Here is a 13377-nt window from a genome sequence, read left to right on the forward strand (position 1 = left end):
TGGCAGTGGAAATGGCTAAAGCTTTTTATATTGTGTTTTTGTCTGTAAGCTTTAAAGTCTTTGTCTTTCTCTGTTATGTGACTATGTGCAAAATATTTGTGGGGAATGTCTATATTTAGACTTAAAGGAAGGAAATCTGGCAGCCTATGATGTACACTATAGATCATCTGTAATTAATTGCAATAACAGATATACAGTACCTCCATGTGTAGGTTACATTCTATAAACTGTTTTTCTACCAAATACATTCTATAATCGTTTTTTTACAGTAGGCCTACCTCTGTGTGTAGGTTACATGCTGTAAACTGGGTTTTTACAGCACCTCTATGTGTAGGCAACATTCTATAAACTGTTTTTTTTTTTTACATTCTATAAACTGTTTTTTTTCTACAGTACCTCCACGTGTAGGTTACATTCTATAAACTGGGTTTTTTTTAGTCTTGTTTCAGTCTACCTCATTAAGTACACAGCATAATCCACCCTGAAAATCAGGCTATTTCCTCCAGTAGGTGGTCATGTCATTTCCTCCAGTAGGTGGTGATATTTGTTAGCTTTTGTGTGTCTGTGTTTGTTTGTTTGTCCTTTGTGTGAAATGCACCTGTTGGACAGAGACCGTCAGAGGGGAATTCGTAGCTAGAATCATATTCAGCTTTTTCATGGGAATAAGTTCAGACACAACAGAATATCTTTTGCCAGGGAATATGCTGATGCTTTGCCTCCCTCTGTAAACACAAGCTGTGTCCGTATGTTCGCTCAGTGACGGGAGGCAACAGAGTTCTGCAGCCTGTTTTCTTCGATGTGCCACTGGAGTCTTGTGCATCTTATATTGCAGACAGACGTCGGCGATGGAAGGGGTCCAAGCATCAAGAAAAGTCTTTTCCCTCTATTTAACTCAAAGAATAGTGTAAAGCGTAGCCCCTCTGTGAAAGTAGTCTCCTCTCCCATGGTACTGTTCTCATCTACTGTACTGCTCTATCCACCGATCTGCTCATCTGTTTAAAAAAAAGCACACATCCATCGCATGACACTGATTAATAATATTAGAGTGATAAAATGTTTATGTTTGACACATTTTGCTTTTGTCCAACTCAGGTGGACTATGGTCACTGAGTTCGACCATTCATAGAAAGCCAGCCTCAGATCTATCAAGTGCAGACTGTGTGTTGTGGCAGTTTGCTGAATTTAAATGGCATAAGTAACCCATTTTGCAAAGTTTATTTAAATAACAACTATTGCTTGTAGCATTCAAAAGCTTCCTTTTGACTTCCCTACCTCATGCAAAAATACTGAAAGGAATAGTTATTGATATGTTAATTGTTATCTGTTCTTATATTTACTGTATTGTATGTTTTTGGTCTTGACGTCAACCTTGTTGTCAAGTTCCTTCACCTACTGGGCTGGAGTTTATTGTAAACTCACATTTTGTTTTGTATAAGCCCTATTAGTTTAGCTTATGAAGTTGAACAACAACAAGAAACAACAAAAAACTAGCATTCACTTGGAAAGTGAGGTGAAGATGTCCCACTCATAAGCTTCTCAAATACTTGTGGAGCATTTATCTGTCTCAGATTTTGCAAAATGGGTAGCATGAGCAGTTCAGGTCATTTTTATTGAAATTATTTGTGTAACACCCAGCTCACATAGGGCCCCATTTTTTTACCATGGGCTCACATAGCCCACATAGGGCCCCATTTTTTTACCATGGGCTTTGAGGGTGTTAGAAGAACATCCCATGGCCGACACATATAAACCAGCTACCTGTATTAATCAAGTAGGCCTGTTATTGATTCCAGCTCCTTATCAGTGTACTTGTTCATTCAACAATATATTTTTAGGTAGTAAAACCGTGAGATTGTGTTCATTCTGTTGATCTAGTGGTTGGTTTTCTTTTCTTGTGCTATCATTGCTTATGTCAATGTATGTATCAGTAGACAGCATGTTTGAGGGTTTAAAAATAGTTGCATGGGACCCCTCATAGTCGTCTTCAGCACTGCCTGCAAAGATGAAGTACACGCTGTCAGTCTGTCTGGGCTCACCGCCACTCTCTTCGCCATGACATGTTTCTGACCGCAGATTGCCACTCTCCTTGTCATGACACAGCGTCTCTGGACGCAGATCCGGACACCTGTCTTATGGACACATAAACCCTGTGTATGGCATATGCAACATGGACTGCATTGTTTTTCATAGAGGCACACATGTCAGAACATTCAGAGAGTATGTGTAGGAACAGAAACATCACAACGGCAGAATTCAGAGGTTGTGTTCTAGAACAGCACCACATTGCATTCAGTTCAGTAAAAATATGAAATGCACACATGTTGTCTATGTGGATGGGTAACATTTTTGCCATAGTGGTCAAGTAGTGTATGCCATACTAAAGCTTTATGTGTGTCAAAAGAGTTTCCAAAAGCCAACTGGCCCAAGTGATCTTGAAAATGCAAAATACACTTTAGCGTTTTTAAAATAACACTTAATCAAGTGTTAATTTAGCTAAAAATACTCAATACGCAAAACATGTCCACACAGCGCACATTAAGCACAGTCAAACGAGTCACCATGTGCACAGGCACAGAGTGGAGACATGTGACTGAAGTTGTAACTATGGCCTTTGGCAGGTGCCAGGAGACGTCCAGGATCCAATGGCTGCTCAGCGAGCAACAAAATCTTCCTCCCATCAGAGCAGCCGACACAGGAATCGGGATCGGGACCGCGACAGAGATCGGGACCGGGAACGAGAGCGGGAACGGAGCCGAGATCGCAACAGGGACCGAGAGCGAGAGAGGGAGCGAGAAAGAGAGAGGGAGCGAGAACGAGAGAGGGAGAGAGAGAGAGAGAGGGAGAGAGAAAGAGATGAATGGCCCACTGAGAAACTAGCAGAGCCACATTCTCAGGTGGGCTATTCTCAGAACCTGTGTTTGTCTTGTCAATTATTACTTTTGTCTCCAGATTATCTGCGTTCATTTTTATCTGATGAATCTTAGATATAAATAAATACATAAATACTTTTGGCAGTGAGCTAGTTCAACTTTTTGAGTGAAAATGAGTGAAACTGTTTCTCTTCCTGCCCCCAGAACCAGCCTCTTAAGTCCCTCCGTAAGCTCCTGCACTTGTCCTCTCCGTCGACCAGCCAAGTGGCCGCCTCAGAGCCGCGCTTCCAGCCACTGCCCAATCCACCCTCCAAAGGGAACTTTCCGGAAGCCAGAGTCCACTCGGGCAGCAGCAGTGGGGGCAGCGCTCCACAGTCCAAGAGCCGAAAGCCCACCTACCCCCTCCCGGGGCAGGTGGAGTCAAACTGGCACATGTCTGCCCTGTCCAGGGCCGAAGGGGTAGCTTACCCCGACCAAATGGCTGGCAAAGTGGGTCAGAACGGGCCCACCTTCACCCGCCCCACCAGGTCACGGATGCCAAACCTCAATGACCTGAAAGAGACGGCCCTGTAGAATGTGTAGAGGACCTGTGGATGGCCATGTCTCATTGCCAACTGAATGATCTCACACTCACTCTCACACACACACACACACGTACGCACACTCACACACACACACCCAGACCCACGCACTCACCATGGTGCACAGTGCTTTTCTTGGCCAGGGTTTGGTGATCACCATGTCCTTCTTTTGGAAATATCAGTATTTGATAGATTAACATTTGTATTTATTATTATTATTATTATTATTATTATTATTTATTATTATTATTATTATTATTTTATGTGTTAATTGTAAGTTATGTTTGCTTTCAGGTCAATATTCTACTTATAAATAATATGTATATGGAAATTTATGAATGAATATTCAAAGAGTAACTGCAGGAGCTTTAGTTTGTACAGAGACTAAATGCATTGAAAAGAAGCTAATGTAATAATGATATATTTCATGATGAGTATTTAATTGTTGTGTCTGAAATATTGTACAGAATGTATTTTGTTGTTATGTGAACATCATGTCTTTTGTGTTTCTGTCAAAATCAGTCACAAATTGCTCTTTTCTTGCATTCATTCCTTCGGAGATTTCAATTGTATTCATATCATTTGCCTTCATAATAATAATAATCATTAATACTCTATTTAACAAATCGTAGAGTGAGATGAGGGTCCATTTACTGTGTATTGAAGAATCATTAGAGCCCTCGCACCAAAAGTGAGCCCCTCTCAGAAGAACCGGATGAATGCTGTCCCTCCACTATGGTGAAGTAGACGTCCAATCAGAAGAACCGGATGAATGCTCTCCCCCCACTATGGTGAAGTAGACGTCCAATCAGAAGAACCGGATGAATGCTCTCCCCCCACTATGGTGAAGTAGACGTCCAATCAGAAGAACCGGATGAATGCTCTCCCCCCACTATGGTGAAGTAGACGTCCAACCTGCGGGAGAGGAACCTGAGGGAGAGGAGAAGAACCATTTCCTCCACTATTCCTGCGGGAGAGGAACCTGAGGGAGAGAAGAAGAACCATTTCCTCCACTATTCCTGCGGGAGAGGAACCTGAGGGAGAGGAACCTCTCAGCGGTGTCTGCTGTGCTGGAGGGAGTTGATCAGCAGAGCTCCAGCGGGCCCGTAGGCGATCACCAGATTCCCCATTAAATTGAGTTTTGCTTCGCGGTCTGTCAGGCGTCTGGAGATCGTTGCGTCCCCCGAGGCTCTGCCCGTTCACCCCAATGGCCTCACATCACCAGCTGGTGAGCACAGTGTCCTTGTCCATGGCGCCTCAGACAAGCCAAGAGAAAAAACAGCTCAGCACTAGTCCATCTCCTCATGTGAAGCAAGGCTCTCATCTATATATTGCTTCATTTTATTTGATTCAAAATGTGGTACCACAATGTGATATTGCCTTCCATAATTTGTGATTCATTTGGCTTTTAGAGGATAAAGAATATAAGTATGAAAGTAATACAATATGAAAAGATTTTGGAGGACTACATTGGTTGAACATGGTAAATACATAATGGTATATAATTATCGTTTGGACAATTGGACAACATTATATAAATACAAAAATACTGAATGCATAAAACATCTCTGCAACTTTTGTAACTGTTGATTACTAAAGTAATACACAAATTCCAAATATAGCTTATTTCAGAATATTTGCCATTGTAATCGTATCTTATGGTGGTGTTACTTTTAAATCTGTTGTTTTCATTTGTTTGTATGTTCCTCATCAGTAACGCACTTTAAAAAGACAGAGTTTTGTGCAATGTTTTTGTCTTTTGTTAGAGCAGCACATTCTGGTTCCAGTTTGTTTTGCCACTCGGGGAAGCAGAGTTAGTCCACAGTCCATTAGTTCTGTCATTAATGGCATTACTGATGAGAGAAATGAGAATGGGGTGTTCGTAATGATCAGCATGCAGGTCTATTCATATCCATCTTTCTGTAGAAGAATCAATCAAGGCAGTTCACAGCAAACACAACACAAAAATACAAATCAGGCTGTTAAGGGTATGAAAAGCATAAAGGTTTGTGGTCATTAGTCCACGATTCCTCTCAACAATAACACTGTCATTTCTAAATGGTTTATCCTTATTGCATCACTCATCATTGTATTCATATATATATTTACACTGACGTCATGACATATAGGATTTACACTGACTTCAGTCCATCCATGACACCCTTTGGATTCACGTTTTTTTTTTTTTGTTTCATTTACATTTTTGCATTTGCTGCTGGCACTTTATATGTTTGTTGAGACAACCTCTCTCAAATTTCAAATGTTTGCTAAATTTCTCTCAAAATCATTTTTGTCCAGTGAATGTATACCTCTGAAATGTAGTTACTGTTCTGCAAACAACCTTTTCTCAGTGCTTTGTTTGGGTATATAGTGTGGATGGCAGACTGTATGCTGAATACAGTGACAGGATCATTGATTGCCTTAAGTCTCCGTAAAGATGAACATTTTAGAGAGATAACTTACTTCTGGTCTTCTTAAGTCTCTGTAAAGATGAACATTTTAGAGAGATAACTCACTTCTGCTCTCCTTAAAGACGAACATTTTAGAGAGAGTCTTCAGTTTGCTCAATCTACTGCCACAGTTTCACCCAGAACTTAAAACATGACAGCACGTCATTTAGTTTCTTAAGAAAAAATACAGCAGTATTGTTTGAACTCTTGAAAGTGCTGCTTAGAATAAAAAAAAACATCAAGTTTGTGCCCATTTTTCCCCAGTTCCTCCTGACCTTGTGTAATAGGGGGGTCGGGATTTAATTCATTTTATTCAGCCCAGTAACAGGGTCGGGATTTAATTCATTTTATTCAGCCCAGAGGCATTTGGTTCCTTGCAGCATCATTACAGGAGCTGTAAACTACGACCCATATAAACTTGTTTAGCTATTTCCTGCTCCCCATGTTATTCACATCTCCATAGAAACACACCCAAGGGCCTCTAATGTGTCACACGTACTGTTTCCTGTAGAAGAATGTTGTGTAACACTGTGTGTCAGTTTGTACTGAACCATCATTGAGAATTAAATCATTAATGGCATGTTTCGTAATGGACAACTACAACACTGGCAGTGACTTGACAGCATGCATGATTATATGGGTCTAAATCATTTGGGAAATTGGGGGTTATTTTATCTGTATTGTACTGTATGTGGTAGTTCCACCAAGTAGACAAAAATAATTTTCAGAAGAATGTTATTGGTATGAATGTCATAGTCATGCAAATAGATTGTTCTGACTGTCTGACACCTCCATAAGCAATGTGAAACAAGCGTCTCAGGTGTTTCCTCTGGAAAAGGTCCACTGGATTCACTCAACTATTTCATACGAAACCCAACCAGTTCCAGACTGTGTGCCATTTCTGTATCACTTTTACAGGATTACCCATAATTTACCATCCTGAATTATATGAAAATGTGACTGGGAACAGCAGGTCCAGTCAATCCATAGCGGTCACCAATTTCAGAAGGGTGTCATCTTCGTCCGTCACCTGACCATGGTCTGTCTCTGTGTCATCCAAGGGAAACTGCTTTGATACGATGTTATTTGAAAAATATTTTATATGTTGTTGTTATGGTTTCATTGGTTTGATGCCTTCATGGGTACCCTCTTGGCATGACATACACAAACAGCATTTATATTGTCTGTATTTAATGATGATTAAAATAATAATTTTAAAATGTGCTCTTTGCCTTGCTATGCTGCAGTATAATTTCACATGGTACTGTAGTATAATATGACATCAAATTCACAGTACTAGAGATCTCCTTTATTTAAGGTCCCGGTTTTCTCAGGTGAACATCCGAATACACAGTCCAATAGTGCACTTCTACATATAATTTACAAAACAGTTAATTAAAAGAGAAAAGGGACTCCCCTCCCCACTATATGGTAAAACACAACAGTCCACTTTACATCACAGGAACAAACCACAGCAGAATTCACAACATCACAGTACACAACATCCAAGTATTAGCAGAAATAAAAAGCCATTCCCTCTTTTTCCTCTGTGGACGCACTTTTGCTTCCTATGATCGCAGATCCTGTTTACATTTGTGTTTAAAATGCATCTTGGGTCAGGATCACAAATGGTCAGTTCTAAATACAAGTGTAAGTAATCACCAACACGCATTGTCCACACGCATTTGACCACATATCTTTTGTAGTGTAAACACTAAAATGTTCTGATGCGTCTCACACAATGAGAGTTCTAATTAATGTGATGTGAAGCAATATAGTGGAATCTAAACAGAAGTGGTCAGCAACCTCTGGCTGTACAAGTGTAAACTGCGACATGTCTCAGCGGACCACCTGTGATGGGATCACCAGACGCACTCTAAAATCAGATGTAATCAGGCCCTTATTGGCCTATGTAACCACCTTACGGTCTCTCCCACGGGTCCCAAAAAGGTTTTGCTGTTGTAGGAACGCTCAGTAAATGTATCCAGAACCCTCCCTTTTTCCACAGTACACTTGTCAGGTGGTGAACATTTTTCAGATTATTAAGGACATATAAAAGGTTGATATTTAACAAGATATAAATGCTGTATTAGTGAGCAGGGGAAGGGGGTGGCGTGTGTGTATGTGGTGGTGGGGGTATTTTGTGTGAGGGCATTAAATACCATTTCCATCAAATCTGGTGTGAGTGGGAGAGGCGAAGGGAGGGGTGCGTGACTGTGGGCGGGGGGGGTTGGGGGATAGTGAGGGTGCAGGAGGGGTGGGGGTGATGGGATCAAGTGCACTTGCTCATGCACATCAGGAGCTCCATGCGGATGGCGATGCGTGTGTGCCAGCCCAGGGGCAGCAGGCGGATGTAGCGGGCCACGATGGGCGGTCGCAGCAGGTTTTGCACCGTCGAGGACCGGTCCGAGTTCCCATAGAATACCTGGCCATGAAGAACCATGAACACTTCTTAAGCTGTGCTGATGTTATATTTATCAGTGTACAAGTGACATAATACAAAATGTTTATTTATTCGCATCATTTTCATTCATATTTATTGCAAATTCTTCTGGTAGTTTTCTTCTGACTCACCCTGTTGTTGCCGGTCTGGTCTTTGTAGTAGACCCAATTGAGGCTCTCGTTGGTGCGGTACTGGACGCTGTATTTGGTGATCCACTCATCAGCATCACAACGTCCTTGAGTCAGGATTCCAGACACCACCTTCACATCCTTAAAATCGATTTGCAGCCACTGGTTCGTGTCCTGGTACTTGGACAGCCATGCACATCTAAAGGGTGTACATAGTAATTGTGCCAGAATTATAAAAGCACTAGAAAGATGATACTGTATAAGTATATATACTCTTTTGATCCTGTGAGGGAAATTTGGTCTCTGCATTTATCCCAATCCGTGAATTAGTGAAACACACTCAGCACACAGTAAACACAGAGTGAGGTGAAGCACACACTAATTCCGGCGCAGTGAGCTGCCTGCAACAACAGCGGCGCTCGGGGAGCAATGAGGGGTTAGGTGCCTTGCTCAAGGGCACTTCAGCCGTGCCTACTGGTCGGGGTTCAAACCAGCAACCCTCCGGTTACAAGTCCGAAGCGCTAACCAGTAGGCCACAGCTGTGAAGGTGTATGAATAGTTGAAAGATGATACTGTGAAGGCGAGCTTTCTTTTGCTCTCTTTTTATTTTTTTTATCTAAACAGTGTGGAGGTTACACTTACCCAAAGCCCTGGCTGTTCAGTCTGGCCTTGCTGGCCGTCCAGGAGGAGAACCATCCAATGTACTGGTCCTCGTTGGGACAGCTTATCTGCTCTGGAGACACCGATCCTGCTTCAAACCCCATGGGCTTATGGTAGGGACACTCTGAGGACAGATCCGTGCAGATGAGGATGAAAAAAATCGATGTTTTTTTTCCCCTCATATATAAAATATATGGATCTCAGAAAGCAAGCAACCGGAAAACACAGAACATCCCTACATAACAGGCTTACAAATATCTGCAAGAGGCACTTTATTAAATGTACTGAACAAGCCCACCTAAACAGTCTTGAGTCAGTGCTACCATGCAAAGCGCATGTTTTATTCAGCAACTATAAGCTGGAAACATTAAAGGACACATTAAAGCTCAACATATAAGCTGTTGAGTGTGTGTGTGTGTGTGTGTGTGCGTGTGTGTGTCCAATCCAGAGGTTGCCCTTTTCACAAACAGCCCAAATACATGCTTAATGGCATTGAAGCCTTGTTCATCACCACAGTAGGACAAGATTTGCACCGTTCAAGATGACGTGCAGGCAGAAAAACAGGCAACATTAAAAGCTTTCCCAGTGCATTACTAACACTCCAGTCTCAACACTTGTCGAGTGCTATTCCATTTCCAATCCTAAAAGGCTTGCTTTAATTCTCCATATTGAGAGATAAACATCCATTAAGACTTGAGAATGGCAGATGGTCAGATTCTGACCCTAAGCTTTAAACCACAATGACTTCTTTTTGCTCTGGCTCTTAGGATTCCCACCTTACAATGGAACACACATTCTGTCACACCAACCAGTTATGTCATGTTTTGACATGATGTAGGGGAACTAGGAATCTCAATGCTCACCTCACCAAGTGAAAGCCACTGAGCAATACTTTCAGTAGCTGCGGCCCAAACAGGAAGGACAGTGGATCCCATCCGAGACAACTTATGTTTTTAAGTCCCTCACAGGCTGGTGTCAGCACCCAGATGCAGCGAGCAGGACGTGGCTGACAAGGGGGGGCAGAGGACGTGCCATACACACGCCGTGCTCCTGGGTGTTGTGCATCACACTCTTTTTATTGTGTGAAGGGCAGGCCCTATTCTAAGCGCCATAATCTGTGCATCACAACACTGTTTGAGTAATGGGATTATGTCTGTGCATTCTGTCTCTCTTCACCCTTCTCCCCTCTCTCTCTTTCTTATTTCCTCCCTACTTCCTCTCCGTTCCTCGCTCTCTCATCCTCCCTTTCTCTCTCTTCACCACTCTCCCCTCTCTCTCTTTCTTATTTCCTCCCTACTTCCTCTCCGTTCCTCGCTCTCTCATCCTCCCTTTCTCTCTCTTCACCATTCTCCCCTCTCTCCCTCTTTCTTATTTCTTCTGTGCTTCTCCTCCGTTTCCTCCCTCTTGTCAGGGTCCATGTTCCTCACTCCCCTACTCTCGCCTGGAGAGGGTCGAGGGGGATGTCAGGAGAAGGGCAGTGTTACTAGAGCATGCCGGCCCTCGGGCTTTTGTGCCGGTGGGGTGCGCCGGTCCCCCGTGCTCAGCTCAGGTGAAGCATCTATCGCGTGATTAATGACTTTCTGCTCCACCGCAGGCAGGGGCTTGTCTATGCGCCATTTCGTTCGCACTGTCCCAAGCTCTCAAATTTGCCAAACGCAAAGCAACCCTCGCTAATGACTGACTCAGCAGAATGGTCACCGTGAGACAATTCATCTCAATTATCAAAGACACTGAGTTGCTTTAATAAACAGTTCTGCATTATTTCCTAAACACACTGACATGATGATTTATCACTGTGTTTATCATTCAAGGTCCACAATACTGGTGGTATCATATCTAGTTTAATATTTCTGCAGCTCACACACACACACACACTCCATAGCTAACCCTTGACCACTGTGCCCATTCATAAGCAGTCCATGTCATTAACAGGGCATCATCACTGCTGTGCCAAATGACTGGTCTGCACTGAGACACACAACATCACTACAAAGACAGCAAACCTCTGCACCCAAGTCTAATGACAACTCCATAAAGTCATTAGAAATTCATGAGTAAAGTCTATTTATCATATTGCTAATATGCCTAACAACAGACTATGGCATTTATATATATATATATATATATATATATATATATATATATATATATATATATATATATATATATATATATATATATTACATACATACATACCATATATACATCTGTACATACATATATATTTTACATTATGTCATCAACAATTAGAATATGTATAACTCAAATGCCAATCAGTGCTTTTCCTCATGAGTGCGGCTTGCTCACCTGGCATACAGTCACCTGGGAAGCTGGAGCCATACGCTGTGATGCCACTCAATTCAGTCGGTGATTCCCCATCACAGTCACACTTACAGGCTTTAGCTGTCCAGGGCTTAGTTACCTCTTGCTCCTGAGAAAAAAACAGAAGATAGACTTGCCGATTTAAGATGAACTCTTACCCTGATGTTGTTGCATTTCAGGATGTGAGATTTAGAGTGTCTTATATGTTCTTACCTCCTGTGACTGAGCTTGAATCAGACCTACAGAAGACCAGAAGCAACAGCAACAGCAACAGAAAAGATAATCATGTTCAGTATATTTCAAAACGTGCAAATATAGTCAAATATGACACATCAGCATCCACATACGTGTAGCTTCTTAGATGGGCTTAATTAGAGATAGGTGACACTATGTCAGCACAATTACATTAAACAGGGGAAGGTGACCAGGACATATCATGTAAATAGCAAATAATGGGCTTCACACCTTCATTTAATAGAATCAAATAACCTTGAATCAATAATAAAAAAAACTGTTAATAAAAGCAAATACAAAACCGAGTGATCTTCTGATTTGTTTTGAATTAACGCCCGTTTCTTATCTACCTCCTGGATCCATTTTTCAGCTGCAACATGAGGACAGTCACATACCTTCAGTCACCAGGAGAAGCACCAACAGAACGCACCGCCTGCTCTGCTCCATCTTCCTTTGTGTGAGGACAGGGGACCACGCTGGCGCCAACGGCAGAGAGACTAGATTACTGTAATCCACGGGACAGTAATGGCCTTATCTAATACCCTTTATCTCCTCACAAAGCTCCTCCCTCAGCTGTTGAGGGCCAGTTTGTATAATTGTACAATAATATTAGACACTGACCCCTGAGACAACCATATGAAAAAAGAGTGTATTTTCACGCTTCTAAAGACCTTAAGTCATCATACTGCAAAGATATGGCCCTCTGGTGTTGCTTGGTTAGGTCTACTTTGCAATTTCCAGACACTAGAATGATTTGGTGCATTGAAACACCTTGAATTTTACAACAATATTACAATAATGTAACCTCAATTCAGAAATGAAAAAGAAAAAAAAACATTTGCACATATAATTATGGCAACACCTGACCCTACAACACAATTTCCACACTGCAATTGCGCACCTGGCCATATGCACAAAACATGAAACAGGCAGACGCTATTTGCATGTGTTTTTTTTTTTAGTCCTACCTAGAGGATGTAACACATAAATTCTGTATCCTAAAACACTATTCTCCAATTAGTCGCAATTGGCGCTCCTCGCAGCTATGCGTAATTGGGTCCTAATGAATTGCAGGTGCGCCTCTATAAATGCTTGTAACGAAGGGAAATGTTGTAGTCCTTTTTAATCATCCGTTTAAAGCCCTGCTAAAGATGAAAGTGTCTGGGGTGCCTGGAAGGTCTTGCCGCGATGGGAGGAGGAGATCAGTTCTACGGAGACGTTCCGCGTCCATTTATAGGAATCAGGACGAGGTGTGCTTAATACTGACCCGTTTTGTAGTAACCTATGCTCTTCAACAGAATTCTGACCTGTATGTTCACTAAAAATTATTTGTTTTTCCAGCTCAATTTTGCACGGGAGTTGAATTTTCCACGACGTCAACCTGTGTACATGCTGCACAGAGTGGGGAACGAGGCCGCGCGTCTTGCCGTTTCAAACAGGCGAAGGGTCATCACCCATCATGAGGTTCTAGCTGCCATGTTCGCCATTTTTAGTGCTGCTGCCCGGGCCCGTTACCAGTTTGTCGGCGTTTCTGATGGTGGTTAACACGGACGTTGGATGATTTTAACATTTGGACATATTTTACGAAGAGAAACGAATAATAAAAATGTTTTAATAATTTTACGACTGGAGTTTTCTGTTGGAAGTGGATGACCTTCATAAAAACAAATCCTGGTGGTTCAAGTGTTA

General features: G+C 42.1%; 2 protein-coding genes and 1 long non-coding RNA gene across 9 annotated transcripts in view; 2 read left to right on the forward strand and 1 right to left on the reverse strand.

Annotated features, from left to right (window-relative positions):
* Positions 1 to 7125, forward strand: part of cdkl5 (cyclin-dependent kinase-like 5) — a 36336-nt gene extending 29211 nt beyond the window's left edge. For 3 of the 6 annotated variants that reach the window (XM_048234679.1, XM_048234680.1, XM_048234681.1), the window contains exons 16-18: positions 833 to 946; positions 2619 to 2894; positions 3075 to 7125. In XM_048234679.1, coding sequence (XP_048090636.1) covers positions 833 to 946; positions 2619 to 2894; positions 3075 to 3443 — 759 coding nt within the window. In that variant the 3' untranslated portion in view covers positions 3444 to 7125. The other 3 variants (XM_048234682.1, XM_048234683.1, XM_048234684.1) reach the window with 2 other exon arrangements.
* Positions 7126 to 8106: 981 nt separating this feature from the next.
* rs1a (retinoschisin 1a) lies at positions 8107 to 12217 on the reverse strand. Of its 2 annotated transcripts, none has more exons than XM_048234687.1 (6): positions 12084 to 12217; positions 11668 to 11693; positions 11455 to 11563; positions 9115 to 9256; positions 8476 to 8671; positions 8107 to 8326 (listed from the first exon to the last, which is right to left on the reverse strand). In XM_048234687.1, the coding sequence occupies exons 1-6, from the start codon at positions 12133 to 12135 to the stop codon at positions 8174 to 8176; spliced, it is 678 nt and encodes a 225-aa protein (XP_048090644.1). In that variant the 5' UTR covers positions 12136 to 12217; the 3' UTR covers positions 8107 to 8173. The 2 variants fall into 2 exon arrangements, with proteins under 2 accessions (XP_048090644.1, XP_048090643.1); XM_048234686.1 differs by having other exon boundaries at positions 8109 to 8326; positions 11440 to 11563.
* Positions 12218 to 12309: 92 nt separating this feature from the next.
* Positions 12310 to 13311, forward strand: LOC125288374. Its single transcript, XR_007192480.1, has 2 exons — positions 12310 to 12938; positions 13030 to 13311. It is a non-coding gene; the product is annotated as an uncharacterized LOC125288374 (long non-coding RNA).
* The last annotated feature ends 66 nt before the right edge of the window (positions 13312 to 13377 follow it).

The sequence above is a fragment of the Alosa alosa genome, chromosome 23, assembly GCF_017589495.1.
Source record: "Alosa alosa isolate M-15738 ecotype Scorff River chromosome 23, AALO_Geno_1.1, whole genome shotgun sequence".
In the NCBI taxonomy this organism is placed as follows: domain Eukaryota; kingdom Metazoa; phylum Chordata; class Actinopteri; order Clupeiformes; family Clupeidae; genus Alosa; species Alosa alosa.

Bases quoted from the DNA above. Each gene is read 5' to 3' on its own strand.
- rs1a (XM_048234686.1), bottom strand. From the start codon at position 12,135: ATGGAGCAGAGCAGGCGGTGCGTTCTGTTGGTGCTTCTCCTGGTGACT. The intron at 11,564-11,667 runs GTAAGAACATAT...TTTTTTTCTCAG, and splicing joins TTCAAGCTCAGTCACAGGAG to GAGCAAGAGGTAACTAAGCC. The intron at 9,257-11,439 runs GTGAGCAAGCCG...ATCTGTCCTCAG, and splicing joins CCCAGGTGACTGTATGCCAG to AGTGTCCCTACCATAAGCCC.